The 17851-nt window shown below is 40.4% G+C and overlaps 1 protein-coding gene across 2 annotated transcripts; it reads left to right on the top strand.

Annotated features, from left to right (window-relative positions):
* The first annotated feature begins 2800 nt into the window (after nucleotides 1-2800).
* On the top strand, nucleotides 2801-16664 carry LOC307041393 (uncharacterized protein). 2 transcript variants are annotated; one of them, XM_079684771.1, is made up of 6 exons: nucleotides 2837-2903; nucleotides 3588-3703; nucleotides 9656-9715; nucleotides 14532-14687; nucleotides 14879-14971; nucleotides 15934-16664. In XM_079684771.1, exons 1-6 carry the CDS (start codon nucleotides 2867-2869, stop codon nucleotides 16243-16245), a joined length of 774 nt encoding a protein of 257 aa, XP_079540897.1. In that variant the 5' UTR covers nucleotides 2837-2866; the 3' UTR covers nucleotides 16246-16664. The 2 variants fall into 2 exon arrangements, with proteins under 2 accessions (XP_079540898.1, XP_079540897.1); XM_079684772.1 differs by lacking the exon at nucleotides 3588-3703 and having other exon boundaries at nucleotides 2801-2903.
* Nucleotides 16665-17851: the final 1187 nt, after the last annotated feature.

The raw sequence follows: 17851 nt of genomic DNA, 5'->3' as shown, positions 1-17851 counted from the left end.
AAACCACATTTATTTCGTTAAAAAGAAACGAAATATGATTTTGTTTGAATGATTACATGTCATCAGGCACCTTCAAGTTAAACAAGTTGCACACGTTAATGTGCCGCCACCTCCGGAGTCGGCTTGACTCGGTTTAAAGAATGCACAAAGTGTGTTTAATCGTTAATGTCAGATATGTACTAAATACATTTGTTCCTGCTCAAGATTAGATTCAACTTTATTGTTATTGCAACGAACGAAATGAGACAACGAAATGCATTTTTGCTTCTAGCCAAGGGTGCATCACGCAGCGAAAAGTAATGTGCACAACAGTAAACAATTATCACAGTAAATTATGTGGATTAACCACATTTATTTCTTTTAAATTAAATGTAGGCTAGTGCATGCATTTCAACTCGCGAACATATGATACATTAAATGATCGTGACGCAGTGGTTAATTTGAGCCGGATCCTGCCGGAACAGGATCCGGCACCTCTTCATTTTGGCCACCCTGTGTTCCGGCACCTATTTGGGCAGATCCGGTACCTCTCACAAAAAATAAAAATTAAAAATGGTTAAAATGAAATAAAATATGCAGATATTAATTTACAGAAAAAATCCCAAGAATTTCAGGTCGTTTATTAAGATTAAGATTTGAAAGAGTCGGAGATCTGTGTTGACGCACTGAAAAGCTGGACCAACGGACAAACGTCTTTCACTTTTGAAATTCGCCACATGAGGAGCACGTCGCAGAGAGGAAGAAATGGTGATTCAATGCAAGCATGTCAAAAAGACAGTTACATTTACTGTCTTTCTTCAAAAAGAAGGAAGAGGTAATAGACACTTCAAAACGAGTCAGAAAAGCCTCCACAAGCAGCGACGAGGGCAGCTGCAGCGGTCATGTTGATGGTCAAAACCAGGAGGAGGTTAGCGCCGCAACAGCTAGCCAGCTAGCTAACCGACAGCTAGCCAAGCCCAGGCAGCGGGTCAGGTTCACCGCCAGCCGGAACAGGAGCCAGCTACCGTCAGCCAGGTGGACCACCAACAGCAAAGGGTGGGTACCCTGGCATCAACTAGCCCGGTACAACAGCCGGAGCAAGAGGCGAGCGGAACCGCGACATCAGCTGGCTTACAGCAGGAAGATTCAGTAGGAGAGGAGAGCGCATTGAGCGTAGAAGAGTGTGAGACGTCCAGCGACAGGTCAGTTTTTTCTAACTGTGGCCAAGAACTTGGAGGACCGTATGTTATCTCAAGGAGGCCGGATGCCAGATAAAACTGGATATAACAAGTTCATTGAGGAGTTGAAGGTGCTTTACGCACAATACTGGCCCGAGGACGCAGGTGCGCTGTATGGAGAGACTGAGGTCGAGTCACTGTGTCAGCGCTTCAACATTGCCAACCCGCGCGCAGTCATACGGGCCTACAGAACGTACAAAGACTCAGATGGTAAAGACACCCCCGATGAGCTGATGGAGTTACTTGTTGCTGTCAACACCATTCCCATTGCAAGTGCTGAATGTGAGTGCGGATTTTCTCAAATGAACTTGATTTGCACTCCCAACCGTAGCTCTTTGCTCACATCTACCATGTCATCTTCCTAAATCTTGTTGGACCCCCCCTGGCTAAATTCAATCCAGTCCCGTACGTGAGGTCCTGGGTGGCCAAAGGACACAGAACTGCCACAGACACACGCAGTAAAAGCAGAAAAAAAGAGATAGAGGACAATCCGGACATGCTCGTGATGTGGGGTGTTTTAAACAACTAAATATGGTGAGCAAACATACTGTCTATTAATAGGCCGCCGTGCCAATCTTTGAATAGGCCTAATAAATATTTTTTTTACACGTTAAACCTGTTGAGAAATTAATTGCTGGCTGTATACTGAAGTCCCACCTGTGGTGATGTGGGCCTATGTTGTGCGTACTAGCCTAAAAAATTATAAATTATCGTCATAACATTTATACCATGGATACTATTTGAAATTGAGGCTTGTAAGTCCCACAGCGTTGCAAGTGGACATTTTCATGTTGTTTTCAGCACCTTTTCTGTATACGTTCCGGGACCTGTACGCGTCTCGTCATCCCTGAGCTGTCATATGTACTTTGCGTTCCGGCACCTTATGATTTACAAATTAAGCACTGATCGTGAGGATGAGGATTGAAAATCGTTTGTTTGAGCCGGGCTGCATTTCCTGATCTAAAAACATAGTGATGGTTTTGTACTTACGCCAACGTGAATTAAACAACATTATTTTGTTAAATAAAAACATGGTGATGTTTAGTAAATGATTGCATGTCTCTTATTTAGCACAGAATATGATCCTATCCGTGACATATCTTAACAAATATCAGATACCTGCGATCTATCAGCAGTTTATTTCACATGAGTTCCAGTGTGGCAGCTTTCAATCACGGCTCCCCCTGGTGGATTCATGATCCATTGCAGCTGGTTTCATTATAATTACATTTATTTATCAAGGGGGCGTATCAAGTCCTGCGGGGGGTTTTCCTTTTCAGGGACCCGCACGGGTAGGCGTCCGAAACGAAGCGCTACATTCTGTAAAAGCCTCAACTCCCGCCAGGCCAGATGGACTCTATTTTTCAGTATCACTCTAAGAAATGAAATATGCATGTTGTTTGCATTAATTGCTTTTTCTATGTTGAAACTACTAAGTAAATGCACTTTTAACAATTAATTGCATTTATGTAAAAGTTCAATGTTTTGGGATTACATTACCATGTTGTGTTGTATTTAAATGGTAAAGTTATTTAAAACGCGCTGATTGTCCCAAAGTGCTTGCCGTACTTTCTCAGCACATGCGCTATACGACCGGGGACATGCGCCATTTGGATTCTCTGACTCTGAGATCTGGATGACAGAGCCGCATGTTATCACTCTCCTGTGCCATCCTGCTATTTTATGGTAAGTTTCTTAAATATTAACATATATTAAACACAAACGGTCCCTGAAATACAAAAGTTGATGTGTATTTTTGATTTCCCTGCTCCCAACTGTATACTTTGATGATAGATTTTAAAAGCGGTGCAGCCTAGCTAACAGCTAGCTTAACGGTCACTTTTTAATCATGTTCCCTTGCACTTAAAAGTGTGAATATGTCACAAAAGAGGTGACATTTCAAGCTTTGGCTGTAGAAGTCTCGATCGTTATGTTTTTTAATGATTTTAGCTTGATGTGGTTATAATTAGTAATGTTAGCTTAACTTTTACCTTAAGACACTTTTTTTCCCTCTTTTTTTTTAATTTTTTTTTTTTTAAATGTGCCTGATTTAAAGATTTGAGAGCCTGGTTTTTGATTATGATTATTTTTTTCATTTTGAGATACTATATATGAACATTTTGGACACAAAATCACATAAAAACGGATTTTGAAAATGATATTATTTTTTATATAGGCAACACAAACATGCACAACGAAACAATTTGAAAGCTGGAAATATATACATGGGATGTCACTATGATAATGTGAACGTTTGATTGAGGTAGCATGAACCTATATACACATTTTATGAACAAATAACAGGTGTATCCATAGGCGTTTTTTCCTCCTTTCTCAAGTTCTGTCTGTTTGTCTGTCACTTTACTTCAGTCACCGTCTCCCGCCGTCTGTCTTCGTATATCTTCGCGTCTCTCTTCGGTTCCCGCCGTCCCTCTTCGTCTCGCTTCGTATCACTCCGTTTACCAGATTACCTCACCCCCTCCCTGGTAAATACATCCTGGTGAGCAGGATCTACAGTTTCTAGTATTTTCCGTTTCGTAAAATGATAAAATACGGCGAAGATATTAAAATATGTGCTTCCATTTTTCATACTTTTGAGTGTGCGACATTTTTTATTTGTATTAACTTTATATAATCGTATCTCCGTGTTTACTGGGTCTTTTTGCATGAAACAAAGACTGGCAAATAGTTTCAAGCCAGCACTTTCGACGGAAAGACACGGTATTGTTGTCCGGACTATTGTTTTTATGCGGCACCTGCTTGAACAGGTCATGTGATCTGATCACGCTAGCGTGACTGTCGACTCAATAGAGAGGCGAAGTCACGCCCATCTACTTCCGGTCCATGGGACGCCGGAAGCGAAAAATTATACATTGAATTCAATGGAGAGAGAAAACGTATCTTTTGATCCCGTTTGAATTGTGCCACGAACTACACATATGATGTTTGTCAATCTTAAACAATCATTTCCATGTAAAAAAAAGTCACATTTTTTCGTAAAACTGTTGAAATATAAGATTATGAAAAATACGCGACTACAAAGACTACAAATCCCAAATCCCATTCTGGGTCGGTATGTGATGTCACAGGCGATAATGCTCCAAGTGGTTGAGACTCGTAATTAAAGCGAAGAAGAAGATTTCATAACTGATTTATTCCCTCCCATAAATATAAGAGATTGCTCCAATAAATTCACTTTTACAAGATGCCTGTGTGCTTTGTACCATGTTGTAATCACAAAAGTGATCATACCACTTGCTCGTTCTATCGCTTCCCGTCTGATGAAAGGACCAGGAGTCGCTGGATCAGACATATCAGGTAATATCATAGGTAATATACATGTTGTGCATGGAACATAGTCAAGTTAGCTACCTAGCTAGTAGCGACGAGTAGCGAGCACGTTAGTTAGCATTACATTACTAAGCCTTGTCATTTTTAGTAGCCTTACCATGAAGTTATTATTTTATTACATGAAGTACACCAAAATGTTAAACAGTAAGAGTAGTCATCATGGTAAGTATTTCGTGAAATATTTGAAGAGTAGCCTACTGCGCCCTCCACCGGGTGCTAAGGAAGCAGTTCAGGGAGCAGGGTGTCCGCGGGGTCTTAAAAAGTATTAAAAGTTGATAAATCAATTTAGCGAAAATTAAGGCTTTTAAAAAGTATTAAAAAGTATTAAACGGCATTTTCCAAGGTATTAAGAAGTCCCGCAGCAACGACAACATGAAACACCCATTAATTTACTGAAACGACATGTCGGGAAACCCCCTCAAGGCGGCGCCATGCATAGCGCGCCGTAAAATGCTGCTTCTTATTTTAAGTTTCGTTGCCTTGCTCCGCTCTGTGTGGGGGGGAGGTCCCAAGGTGGGGTCCCAAGGTGGGGTCCCAAGGTGGGTAGACCGGCATACGCAACGCTCTGGGGGTCCAACGGCTCCGTGTGTAAGCCCTATATGATCATTTTCTGATTACGATGAAATAGCCCGCCTCCCTCTCCCCACGTCTCCTCCTGCTGCTGGGCTGTCAGAAGAGGGGGAGGAAAAGAGAGGCAGGCACCGTTTATTAAATATTATTATATTATTATACAGAGAACAGAGTCGTCATCAATTTGTTTTAAAGCTCAATAAATAACAAAGAAGACCTATGATCGGCACTTTTCTAATTTTGTACGGAAGATTTAAACTTTAACGGACATGTTGACCGGCGGAACATTTTTTTTAACGGAAACTCTGCCGCACGGTTCCCTCGTCCCTTGGAAGAGGCGGAGAGGTGGGTGTTTCTCATCTGCTGGTGGACTACCTAGCAGGAGAACACGTCGTCCACCGCGGAGAATAAACAGAAGGGCAACCATGGCAACCATGCTCCGGGGTCTTCTTCGCTGCTTTTGGTGTATTTCGGGAGGCAGCGGCGCCACTTACAGGCCTGACATATGTACTACAGCGTTTCCAGCATTTCCAGCGGTCTAGTGTGAACGGACACGTGATGAATTGAATGCGTGTGAACGGAAGACTTTTTTGCGCTTGCGTATGCGTTTTACCGTATGCGTCCTCGTGGGGCCGGGGTCTAAGCCAAACTATATCCGGTCACAGAGATCTGCTATTTTAAAGTAAAGTCAACACATATCGACCCTAATATAGTCTATATTAAGAAGTCTTAACATATAAGTCTTAACATATATATTGTTTTTTGTAAACATATGACAAATGTGTGAGGGTGATGACGTCAGAGCATCGTCCTATGTGCCAGGGCTTAGCCCCGGACAGCCCCAGCCCAATTTAACCCCTGGGTATTTGTGAGGGAGCTCCTATATGGCATTACCCCGCTGAAGCTCACCAAAGTTTAATATATTTCATAGTTCAAAGTTTGGTCAATTGTTTTGTTTATTGGTCAAATACTGGTTTCTAATGGTTTCTGAGGAGTTTTACTGGAATGAAAGAGCACAGAGTACAGAAGCAACAAAGCAGCATACTGCATTAAACCTGACCTTCACAGAGAGGTTGAAGTTCATGTGGAGAGGAGGCTTCAGTAGTCTGTCTGCACTCTGTTTAGTTTTGCTATCTTACAATCAATATAGTCAATGTGAGGTAAAGTGTGTTGCCAATGTAACCGGTTAGAACTCAAAGTTGCGATGAGGTCTTAACATGTATGGAAAGGGTCTTAAAAAAGGTCTTAAAAGGTATTACATTTGACCTCAGGATTCCTGCATATACCCTGAGGGAGAGTCGAAGGAAGGCAAGCAGGCAGGCAGCTTTGCATGACATTCTTCTGGACGTGTTTCATTGTGATGATAGTGAGAGTGAGTCAATCTGTTTGTTGGAAAGACAGTAGTTGAGTGATTACTGAGAGAAAATTATTAAAAGAGATAATTATTCAGTGTTGTTACTTTAAAGTGTTGTTACTGACCTTTTTCTCTTTTATTTTCTTTACCTCACCTGTAACTGCTGAGACCCTGAGGAACATGCACACTGACCTGCTCTGGCAACCTGATTTCCACTGTACGTAATAGTATTTGGTTATGGTATATTATTTATATACATCAAAGGCACAATGCACCCCCCAGAGACACACACGTATTGAGTGTGATATTTTGCATAGGTCATGTGAAATCATCTTTACATACTAGAAAACTGTAGGAGCGGCAACTTGTTTTGAAATTGAATTTTTAATATCCGATAATAAAGTTGATCTGTTTTCTTTATTCTTCTCTCTTCCCAGCTCCATCCATCACCGTTCTCTGTTCCTGCAGGTCCTGCTTGCTAATCAATGCTTTATTTTTTTACAGTTACAAATAAAGTCAATGTATTGTATGACATGAAGTTGTGCTTCATTCTGACTCAATAATAAATTCATTCTGCCTTCAACTGCAAAATGATTGTGGACTGCACCAACATCCATGTAGCTGCCCCCCAGTAAGATGAACCAAGCAAAGCTGACACTCAACATACAACTGTGCTCTTAAGTTTACATGAAGAATTTGTGAAATATTGGTAATTATTTGGAAAAAATGACTGACGATGCAGAAAACCTTTTTTATTTAGGAACAGTGGTCAAGTGAAGCATTTATCACTACATATGTGTCACACTTAAAAGGCCAAACACACTGGCCAAATACACCTCGTTTACAACTCCCCAGTTGACAGCCATGACTCCGTCTAAATTGTACCCCCCAAGCACCCTCTTCATGGAGTAGATGAAAGTCCCGACCTCAGCACAGCACCAAAATTGCTGGCTGTCAACCTGCCCTGCCTGTGTAACTGCCACTGAGGATTTGTCCGCTGTCCTACGGTGGCTGTCTGGATGGCAGCTTGCTGGTCTCTGCTCAGTCGCATTGAGGCAAGAATTGCCTCAAGCCCCCGACCCCCACGCTCCTTCACCAGCTCCGGCACTTTGAAAATGGCCTGATGTTGAGGCTGCAGCTCTGGCTCAGGTGACAAAAGCCATGCCATGCCACGCTGCGCCCCTCAGTGCAGACCTGAACCAGTCTACTTCCTCAGTGGCGATGTCTCTGGCCAGTGGGTTGTAGGTCTCCTCTTGCTGTTGGTAGAGTTGAGACACCGGCTGGACTACTTTTGAAGTGCCAGGCTTCCTCCACTGGCACTGAACTTCTGTGGAGCTGATCTGCCACATGGCAAATATTGCCAATGCTGCAGCGTGGCTGCATTTGTACATCCCCCGTGCACAACCACAGACAGCGCTCTGCATCGCGCCATCCTCTCCCATGTAGATCTGTACAAATAAAGTAAGTACCATGTTTGTTAACATGCTATAATAGATTGAATGAGCAATACAAGGATGGTCCGGATCTGGGGGTGGGAGGGTTTATTTTTCCATAGTTTTGTCCTCTTGTCTGATTGTTGTTATTGTTTTGTTTTTTCTGTATTTTTTGTAATTTGTGTTGTATTGGTTGTGATTGTACATTGTATTTTTTTAAATGTGTATTACATTTTTGAAAAACATTTGATCAAAAAAAAATGGATTTGGTCAGGATCTAGACTCAGTGTGTAGTTTATGAATTAATCAATGCTCTCTACATTAGGAAAACACATACCAGTGTACCAGAGGAAGTCACACACAGCTGTGCCTAGATAACCAAACAAATTGACAAGATAACCAAAATCCTTGAATCTACACACAGCAAATAAACTCAAATGACACAACGAGATGTAAAAAGGAGATCACATAGTCGATATAAAACTGGCCGCTTCAATCTGAAGAGCAACTAAAACAAAACACGGGAGTGTACCTTGTTCTTGTGAACACTAATGTTATCCATAGCATACACACCCGTATACAGTACACCCGTTCTAGGTTCTGATTGGCTCTCTAGGTTGGCACTCTAGCTTCTGACTGGCTGTCCAGGTTGTCAATCACAGCCGTGGGCATATTATACTAGTCGACTCGTAACATCGATAAACTTTTTTTCTTGACGGTTTTCTCAGTCAACTAATGCTATTGATAACAGTAACATAAATTAACACAGCCCTGCACACTGCAGTCATTATATGCCGGGTCTGTGGTTCATCATCTTCTTTTTCATTCTCCTCCTTATTGACTGACATTAACCTTAAACATTGCACTTATGTTACTCACCGAAACCTTGTAAAGCCGGTCCCGCATGCTGGCTCTTACAGAACCGACTAACTCCTCTTTCGTGTATGTACAGCTTTCAACATGCCCAGACTTATAGTGATTTTCACCTCGTTTTATACTTTTATTCTCATTCTGAAAGAATGAGGTGAAATGTGCCAACGTGACGGCCATCTTTGTGTTGGTGACGCGTATTGTGCGGGACCAGAGACATGTAGTTCACTGAGCGGCTTAACACAAAAAAATGTGTTACTTCACAGTTTTACGACACATTTTTATTTTTTTGACTTGCAAAATGTTCTTTTAAATTGACAAACATCATATGTGTAGTTCGTTGCACAATTCAAACGGGATCAAAAGATACGTTTTCTCTCTCCATTGAATTCAATGTATAATTTTCCGCTTCCGGGGTCCCATGGAGGCTCCCGGAAGGGGAGGGACTTCGCCTCTCTATAGGACAGCCCTTAAATAGACACGGAATTCACCCGAAAACGTGTTTTTTCGGGTGAATTAGACATTTTAATTTATAATTCTAAGAAAACTCAGAATTTATAAATATCATATTGTTTTCCCTCTTATTGAAAGGTGTGTGTGTGTGTGTGTGTGTGTGTGTGTGTGTGTGTGTGTGTGTGTGTGTGTGTGTGTGTGTGTGTGTGTGTGTGTGTGTGTGTGTGTGTGTGTGTGTGTGTGTGTGTGTGTGATCAAAAAACAAAGTAAATATTAAAGTAAGATTGATATAATAGGGTGATTCATGGTATAGGATAAGTCATACATGTTAAAACAGTGCAATATACACATTTTAATTTTTGGCATTAAGTTCATTGTGTGACTAATTCTCCTACTTTGAATTTCAGATTTCCAAGTTGTTGGGGAGAGCCAAATGTATAGATGAAAGCCAGCGGCTCAAAAGTACAGTAAGTATCCTTCACGTCTCCAAATAAGTTGAAGGCTAAACGAGTAGGATTTCTCAGTTAAAAACAAACAATGTTCTAAGTTTGCTTCAGCTCAAAGCGCATGCCATGTTTAAGATCAGTGGTGGAATGTAACCAACTACACTTACTCAATTACTGCACTTAAGTAAAGTACAAGTACAACATACATATACTTGAGTATTTCCATTTTCTGCTACTCTGTACTTCTACTCAATTACATTTCAGTGGGAAATATTGTACTTTTACTACACTAAATGTATTTGACAGTTGTAGTTACCTTTTTAGATAATATGTTTGTATTCATATATTTTATATGAATATATTATATTTATTTTATTCTATAATGATGCAACCCTTTTACAAAAGGCATTCTGCACAAAGTACTTTTTATATTTGGCTAATAACACTTTGGTGCTTTACCTTAAGTATTATTTTTGAACTTGGGACTCTAGCAAGTAATGGAGTATTTATACTTTTACTTTAGCACAGGAGCTGAGTACTTTTTCCATCACTGCTTAAGATCCACTAATGGGTTGCTATATCCTACACCTCACACCCTGAATTATGTTAATGGTTGCAACAATAGTTGTTGTTTACAATCAATTTTGATCATTAACACATTTCTCTTTTTCTCTAGGTTTTGAATGTGGAGATGCAAACAGTGTACTAAGACTCAAACTACAAGGTACCAATTACTGAAGCACTACAAGTTAAAACACGGCCATTTTGGTCAGAGAAACCCATATCCATGCACATACTATGAATGCCCATGCTCTTTCAAAACATGGAATGCTCTTAAAACACATTTAAGTAGATGTCATGTTGAAGTTTTACCTGTGTTAAGTGCAGAGCTAGTAACATTCACTTGCTATTTATGTCCAGGAAGTGTCTACTCATCTAGTAGAGAGTACTTTTCCCATATCAACACCCACTTGAAGCGCTATGAAACGGTTACTTGTATGTTTGAGAACTGTTCTTTTCAAACTAACATACACTACTTTTAAATCTCATAAGAGCAGGAAGCATGGCACTTGCACAGTGAAAGACTTTAAAGTTGGCGTAGTGAAAAGTAGTGATGTACATGAGGATACCTCGTCTGAAGAAATTTGCACTGATCATGCAGAACTTGGCTCTGGTATAGTTGCTCACAATTCATTTGAAACTGGCATAGACAATGAGAACCTGAAAGACACAATTGTAAAAAAATAGGCTTCTCTTCTTTTAAAAATAGAGATTAACTTGCATGTACCAAGCTCAGCACTTGATGAGTTCCTAGAAGAATTGCACTTTATTTTCACCTCTGCAGTAGTCCCCATATCGAACAGTACAGCAGCTGAAGTTTTCAAAAAGTATGACCTTCATGTTGATCAGTTAATAATTGATAAGTTGATCAATGCCATTTCTACCAACAATCCTTTGGTAACCGCAATAGCTAAGGATGGTCCACTAGCTTCAGCTTACAAACGTAAACAATTCTACAAAGAGCACTTTAAGGTTGTGGAACCTGTTGAATATGTACTTGATGCAAGGTCCAAAAAAACATTCCAATATGTTCCCTTACTTCAGTCTCTACAACAACTGCTCAGTCGTAATGATATAGTTGATAAGATTGTTGATAATCACAGAGCCTGCTCTTTAAATCAACAGCAGTATTTGTCTTTTCGGGATGGTGAACATTACAAAAACAATCAGTTTCTTTCAGGTGAAGATTTAAGAATCTCCCTGTGCCTTTATGTAGATGACTTTGAAGTCTGTAATCCTTTGGGAACGTCACGGAAGAAACACAAACTTTGTGCAGTTTACTGGGTTTTAGGTAACTTACATCCAGGCAATAGCTCATCCTTGTCCTCAATTTACCTCACATTGCTGTGCAAAAGTGACTATGTCAAAGAAGATGAGAAAATATTTGAGCCTCTTTTGCGTGATCTAGTGATCTTGGAACAGCAAGGGTTTTTTATACCACAACTGGGGTCTTTCATAAAAGGCACAGTTCAGTGTGTTCTTGCTGATAATCTTGGGGCTCACGGGCTAGCTGGGTTTATAGAGAGTTTTTCAGGTAACTATTTCTGTTGATTTTGTACAGCTCAGCGTTCAGACACTCAGGCTCTAGAAGTAAGAACAGGAGCATTTCAGCGCAGAAACAAAGAAACACATCAGCTTCACGTCACAACAGCTCAGGAAAAAGGAGTAAACTGCTGTGGTGTTAAAAGGGCTTGTGTTTTGACTGACAGTCTTTCTCATTTCAATGTCATTAGTGGTTATCCCCCAGACATTATGCACAACCTTTTTGAGGGCATAGTTCTGGTTGAATTAGCAAGGTGCATTGAGTTTTTCACTCTTGAGCAAGTCAATAATCTTACTAGATTGTTTCCCTACAAGTGGGGTGACAAGAAAAACCGCCCTCATTTGTTACCAAAAACCTTCCAGCAGAAACAAACAATAGGAGGCAATGCCCACGAAAACTGGTGTCTCCTTAGATTACTTCCTTTGATGGTTGGAAAACTTGTTCCTAATGATGAACCTGCATGGCAGGTGATTTTGGATTTGAAGGATATTGTGGAACTAGTTGTTGCTCCCAGTCATACTGCAGAGTCTATTGTGTATTTGGAGTGCAAAATCTCAACATCGACAACGTTATCAAGAAGTCTTTCCCGGTGCAAGGTTGCTGAAAAAACATCATTTTCTGGAACATTATCCAGAAATGATCAAATGTTTTGGCCCACTTGTAGCATTGTGGACCATGCGATTTGAAGCGAAACATAGCTTTTTTTAAGCAGATTGTTAGGCACACAAAGAACTTCAGAAACATACCCTTTTCATTGGCAAGTAAACATCAGTTTATGGTGGGCTACAATATGCTCAAACCTTACAATGAAAAGTCTTCGTTGGAGGTTTCAGAAGTCTCAAAGGTCCCCATTGATGTCCTACATGAGGATGTTGTGCATGTTCTTACTCAGAAGTACCCTGAAGTCACAGCTTTAAATCTTTCTCATAGTGTCACCATTAATGGGATTAACTACAAAAAGGGCATGATAGTTGTGCATGGATCACGTGGTGGTCTGCCAGAGTTCTCCGAAATTATTCAGCTATGTATCTTAAAAGATGATTTGAGTCTCATCATCAGAAAATTGGGCTCCTGGTATAGAGATCACTATCGAGCCTACGAGTTACATCCAACAAGTGACCTGGCATTGGTTGATTTGAAGGAGCTTGCTGACCAGTACCCTTTGCATGACTATAAAATTGGCTCCATAAGAATGGTGACCTTGAAAAGATTTGTACACGTGACAGGTAATCTTTTATTTTCAATTTAGAAATTATAATGTTCTCATTTATCAATAATCAAGAAAGTATTATCAACAGTTCTGCAAATGTTGATTTCCTAATCTGAAACTCTGCATATACATTATTCTGTACAGTGAAGATCCAACTTTTAACTGTAGTAACAAGAAGAAAAATACATGTTTGCAGGGCAACTTAACGTGTTTGGGGACTAATTAATTGTATGAATACATTGATGTATTGCTAGTGATTGCATGAGCAATTAGTGTGCACAAGACTCCTAATATATAACCTCAATTCTAAGACAGTTGTTCATCTTTTTGTATTTTCAGATTGAATACAAGATGGCGGCAACCATAAGAGTCATTCTTGGACAAGACAACGCATCCAAATTGACTTCCCACTGGAATACCAGCTTCGTTAGAGGAATTACAAGGAGAGATACAAAGACACTTTGGCTTGACAGAACAAGTGAGATTGCAGTACAGAGACATTGAATTTGACAATGAGTTCATGAACTTGAATGGTACTTCTGAAATCAGAGACAAAAGCACAGTTAAGGTAATTTACCTGCCAAATAACGCTGGCACTGACACTGGCCCACACCATACTGCTTCACTTCGAGCATTAGAGGACAATTCTTCATTTTCATCAGCAGCAGACACACAAATATTGTCCTCCCCTGAATCTGCAGCCTCAGGGTCATCCCTTAGATCACAGCCATGGCCCAACATCTTTCCGATACCTCAGTTCAATTATGAGGTAGAGGTTCAGCTACAGATGGACAGTCATGCTTTTTAGAACTCTGGCACTCTCCTGTCTCCAAGCACCAAACTAAAGTCTGATATTCTAGACGGTTTGGCATCAGAAATGATCAAGTTCAAAGTGTATCCATCAAGTGCAGACTTTGATGATGTGGCCCTGGCTCTGATAAAAAAGCATCCTTGTTTAAAGGAGCAAGGATCTGTGTCTGGTTACTACGGGTGGAAAATTAGCCTAAAATACAAAATGGCCAACTACCGGACCAGACTGCGGAAGATTGGCTGCACAGAGTTGAGCATAAATGCTATGAAAGAAAATCGTGGTACAACCCAAGGTCCAAACCAGGTGAAGAAGCCACGGAAAGCTGAGGTCAATTACTGTCCTGATTATCCTGTAGGCGAAACCAAAGACAGCCTTGAAGAAGAAAGACAAGCACTTTTAATCGAGGTGAAAAAGAAGAACAGTCAGCTGATCAAAACTAAAATGGAAAAAACCTTTTCCTATAGACGATAGGAAATCCTATGCCATTCATCACAGAGTTCGGAGAGAGATGGCCAGCTCTGTTTTCAGAGAGCGAGGTGATTTTTTAAATATTTTAATATTTGTATAAGAGAAGAACCTCAGCTGAAATTCTTTGTTTGGTTTACACCAGTAGATGAACTCCTGTCCTTTCTGCTATGACACTTGATGGATATTATTATAGATGCAACAGCTTTAAACAACACATTTTAACCTGTATCACAATGTGTTGCAGGTAAACGCAGAATTCACCCGCATCACCACCGTTCCGCTGCTGTCTACCTTCATGTCGCAACTGGATCGCCATTCAGCTCAGCTGATGAAGGTTTTTAAAAAGGAGGGGGGAACAGCAGGACGCAATTTGGGCCTGATCATGGCAGCCATGGACAAGGTATGTAGTTGTATTAAATGGTGTAGTTTGGGCACTGCAACAGCACATTCTCTTTATCTCTCTCTTGTTGTCCCTCTCGTATACATATATTTTAACCTCTCTGACCCCCTTTCTTTGACTTTCCAAAAATCAGCACACAAGCATAATCAGTATTCTTGTGTGAAGATTTTGAAAATGTGTTTGTCCCTCAGGATCCCATGGTTGAAACACGACGGGACTGTGTCCTTAAAGCGCTCTGCGTTTACCTGAATGAAAGTTCCGAGAACTTCATAAAGGAATATTTGGTAAGTTGAAACATAGCCAAACACATCATTATTCACTTTTATTTAGGTAAATCATAACACAATAATACATGATAATGTCATTTTCCATGTATAAATCAACTGCATGAAACACCTAGTTTTGAAATCCTTTGCTTATTTAAAATAAGATGTACCTTTTATTATTAATCCCGTGGGAAAATTCAGGAGTTTAAATTATATACAGGTAGTAATTGTCAAAACAAACTGTTAAAACAGAAAATGAATTAAATGAACATATATCAATTTTTGAATCCGGATTGTTAAATATATTTGCATTTTTGTGTGCAGTTACTAATCCCGGTTAAAGCCGTTGTGCAAACAGTACAGGTTTTATGTGCTTCTGCGACATAGTGACCTCCCTTTGTCGTGCAAGTCAAATCTTGCACTTATATTTTCTAGGGCTCCAACACATTTAACATGATTGGCTAAGTGGTGGGACATATCTAAGCTGTTGACCAATTACAACAGAGCCACCAAGCTAACCAATCAGAGCTTTTTGAACATTAAAGCATGGAGACATGTCACAGTAGAGACACTACATACTGATATACACCTGAACATCATCAGCAGGAGAGGACTATTTAAAGTAGCGGCACTCCATACTGATATACACCTGAACATCAGCAGGAGAGGACTCTTTAAAGTAGAGACACTCCATACTTTAAACATCAGCAGGAGAGGACTCTTTAAAGTAGAGACACTACATACTAATTTGAACCTGAACATTTGCATAATATGTCCTCTTTAAATTAAAAGCAACAATAACTACTTAAATCATTGAATTTGTTTTTTATTCAAAGTATTTGCTGCTACTTTGGTAATATTGTTCATGTACATTTACAACTACATGTATTTATTTACAATGAATCCAACAAAAGTATTTGTGTGTCAGGGCTAGTTCTCATACTGATAATCATGAATACTATGTTCTAATCCCACTTTAGGATGTTGAACTTGCAACGACACCAATGGAGCCAATGGTATTGGGAATCTATCTCGTGAAACACGAAGAAGCAGAGCCCGGGGAACCACTTGCGGATGTTGGCGTCATTATCGAGGGTGTTGGAGTGCTGCGAGATCATAAGTACTTGGCAAATGGATGGGCAGTACTGCTTGGACTGATTTACAGCCTCAATCTGAGCTACCCCAAGGAAATGAAACAAACATTTGAATTCATTCAAAAAGTTTTGATGGGGTTGGATGGCAACAGACTGTCAACCAAGGTGCAGGTTCTGAAAAACCGATTACAAGAGTAATCCCAAGGACAGCAATCATACGGGGGGAATAAATAGTTAAAAAAATCAGCAGGGCTTTGTTGTCCGCAGCTGAACAGCCAGCATACCACACAGAGATGGAGTATGACAGCAAGCTCTCGATGGTCGCCCGGTAGAAGGACACCAGCAGCTTCTTGTTCAGTCTGTTCCTCCGAAGCACCCTCAGGAAGTGTAGTCGCTGCTGGGCCTTCTTAACTGCTGAAGTTACTTGTTACTTGTTCATGTGTATAAAAGGCGTCTCATCACTGTTCAATTCAGCAGCTGTTTTTAGGCAAAGAGTTTCAAAGTATTAATATTTATGTACCTACCACCAACAGGCTGTTGGAGTTAAGTGTTTTTGTTGTTGTGGCAAATGTTGTGTCTAAAATGAAAATGTTAAATAAAGTGAGGAATTAAAAATACTGAGTTGTAATCATTTGAATTACTTATAAGCAATTTGGATTAAATTATGTTAAGTGCAAAAAACACAATCCTACAACATAAATGGAACTAATTTGTCTTAAGTAACTATAACCTAACTGTTAGGTAAATCAATGTAAACTAAGCAAATACAACATAATTGTGTTAAGTAAAAACAACAATTTAAGTAAATTCAACATAACTGTTAAGCAAATACAACATAACTGTATGATGTAGCATTTAATTAAGATGCTTTGGTAATATTTACTTAAATGCAAGAAGTAATTATTAGTTTACTAATCTGTTTCCTATTTAATTAGCCTTGTGCAACCGGTTGACATAACTAGATTAAGTAAATCTAATATTTATTTTCTTTGAGTGTAGGTTCAATTTCACCCTCTCTTTTCGCCCCGGTTCCCAGAATCAAAAGCCTCATGCCTTGTTTCGCCTTTTCGAACCAGAACTCCTTGCTGTAGAGCCCAAGACCATCCTTCCTTTAAACCGTATGGTCGGAGCGTTTTGCTGGCAAATAAAGTCGGATGTTAAGCAGGCTAATATGTTGAACCCGGCACCTAGCGAGTGTCCAAACAACCTGCTCTTTGTTCCTGTGTCTCCACTCTAAGGTCATCGACTGGCCCACACGTCTGTGCTCTCGTGCCACCCTGGAGTTAAAAGGACTATGTGCAGGACTAAGCAGCGTTTCTGGTGGCCAGCCATAAAGAAGGATGTGCAGGAGTACGTAGCGGCTTGTCCGGTGTGCTTGCAATAAAACCTCGTCCCAGGTCAAGATGGGTTTGCTCCAACCGCTGCAGATTCCTCAACGTCCCTGGTCACACATATCTATGGACTTTGTGACAGGTCTCCCCTCGTCCAGAGGCAAAACTACGGTCCTGACAGTGGTGGACCGGTTCTCCAAGATGGTTCATTTCATTCCCTTAACCAAGATTCCCTCTGCCAAGGGTACCGCAGAGGTCATGGTGACCCATATATTCAGGATCCACGGATTCCCAAATGACATTGTTTCTGACAGGGGTCCACAATTCATTTCAGCTTTCTAGAAGGAGTTTTGCAGACTCATTGGCGCTACTGTCAGCTTGTCTTCAGGTTACCACCCTCAATGGAATGGACAGTCGGAAATTCCCCTGTCTCCCAGTGTTCAGTGTCAGTTCGTTTTTGTCTATTGCCATGG

This window comes from Notothenia rossii (assembly GCF_949606895.1).
Source record: "Notothenia rossii genome assembly, chromosome: 5".
Classification (NCBI taxonomy): Eukaryota; Metazoa; Chordata; class Actinopteri; order Perciformes; family Nototheniidae; genus Notothenia; species Notothenia rossii.
The sequence above is the reverse complement of the archived record's forward strand: the minus strand, read 5'-3'. Positions and strand labels throughout refer to the sequence as shown.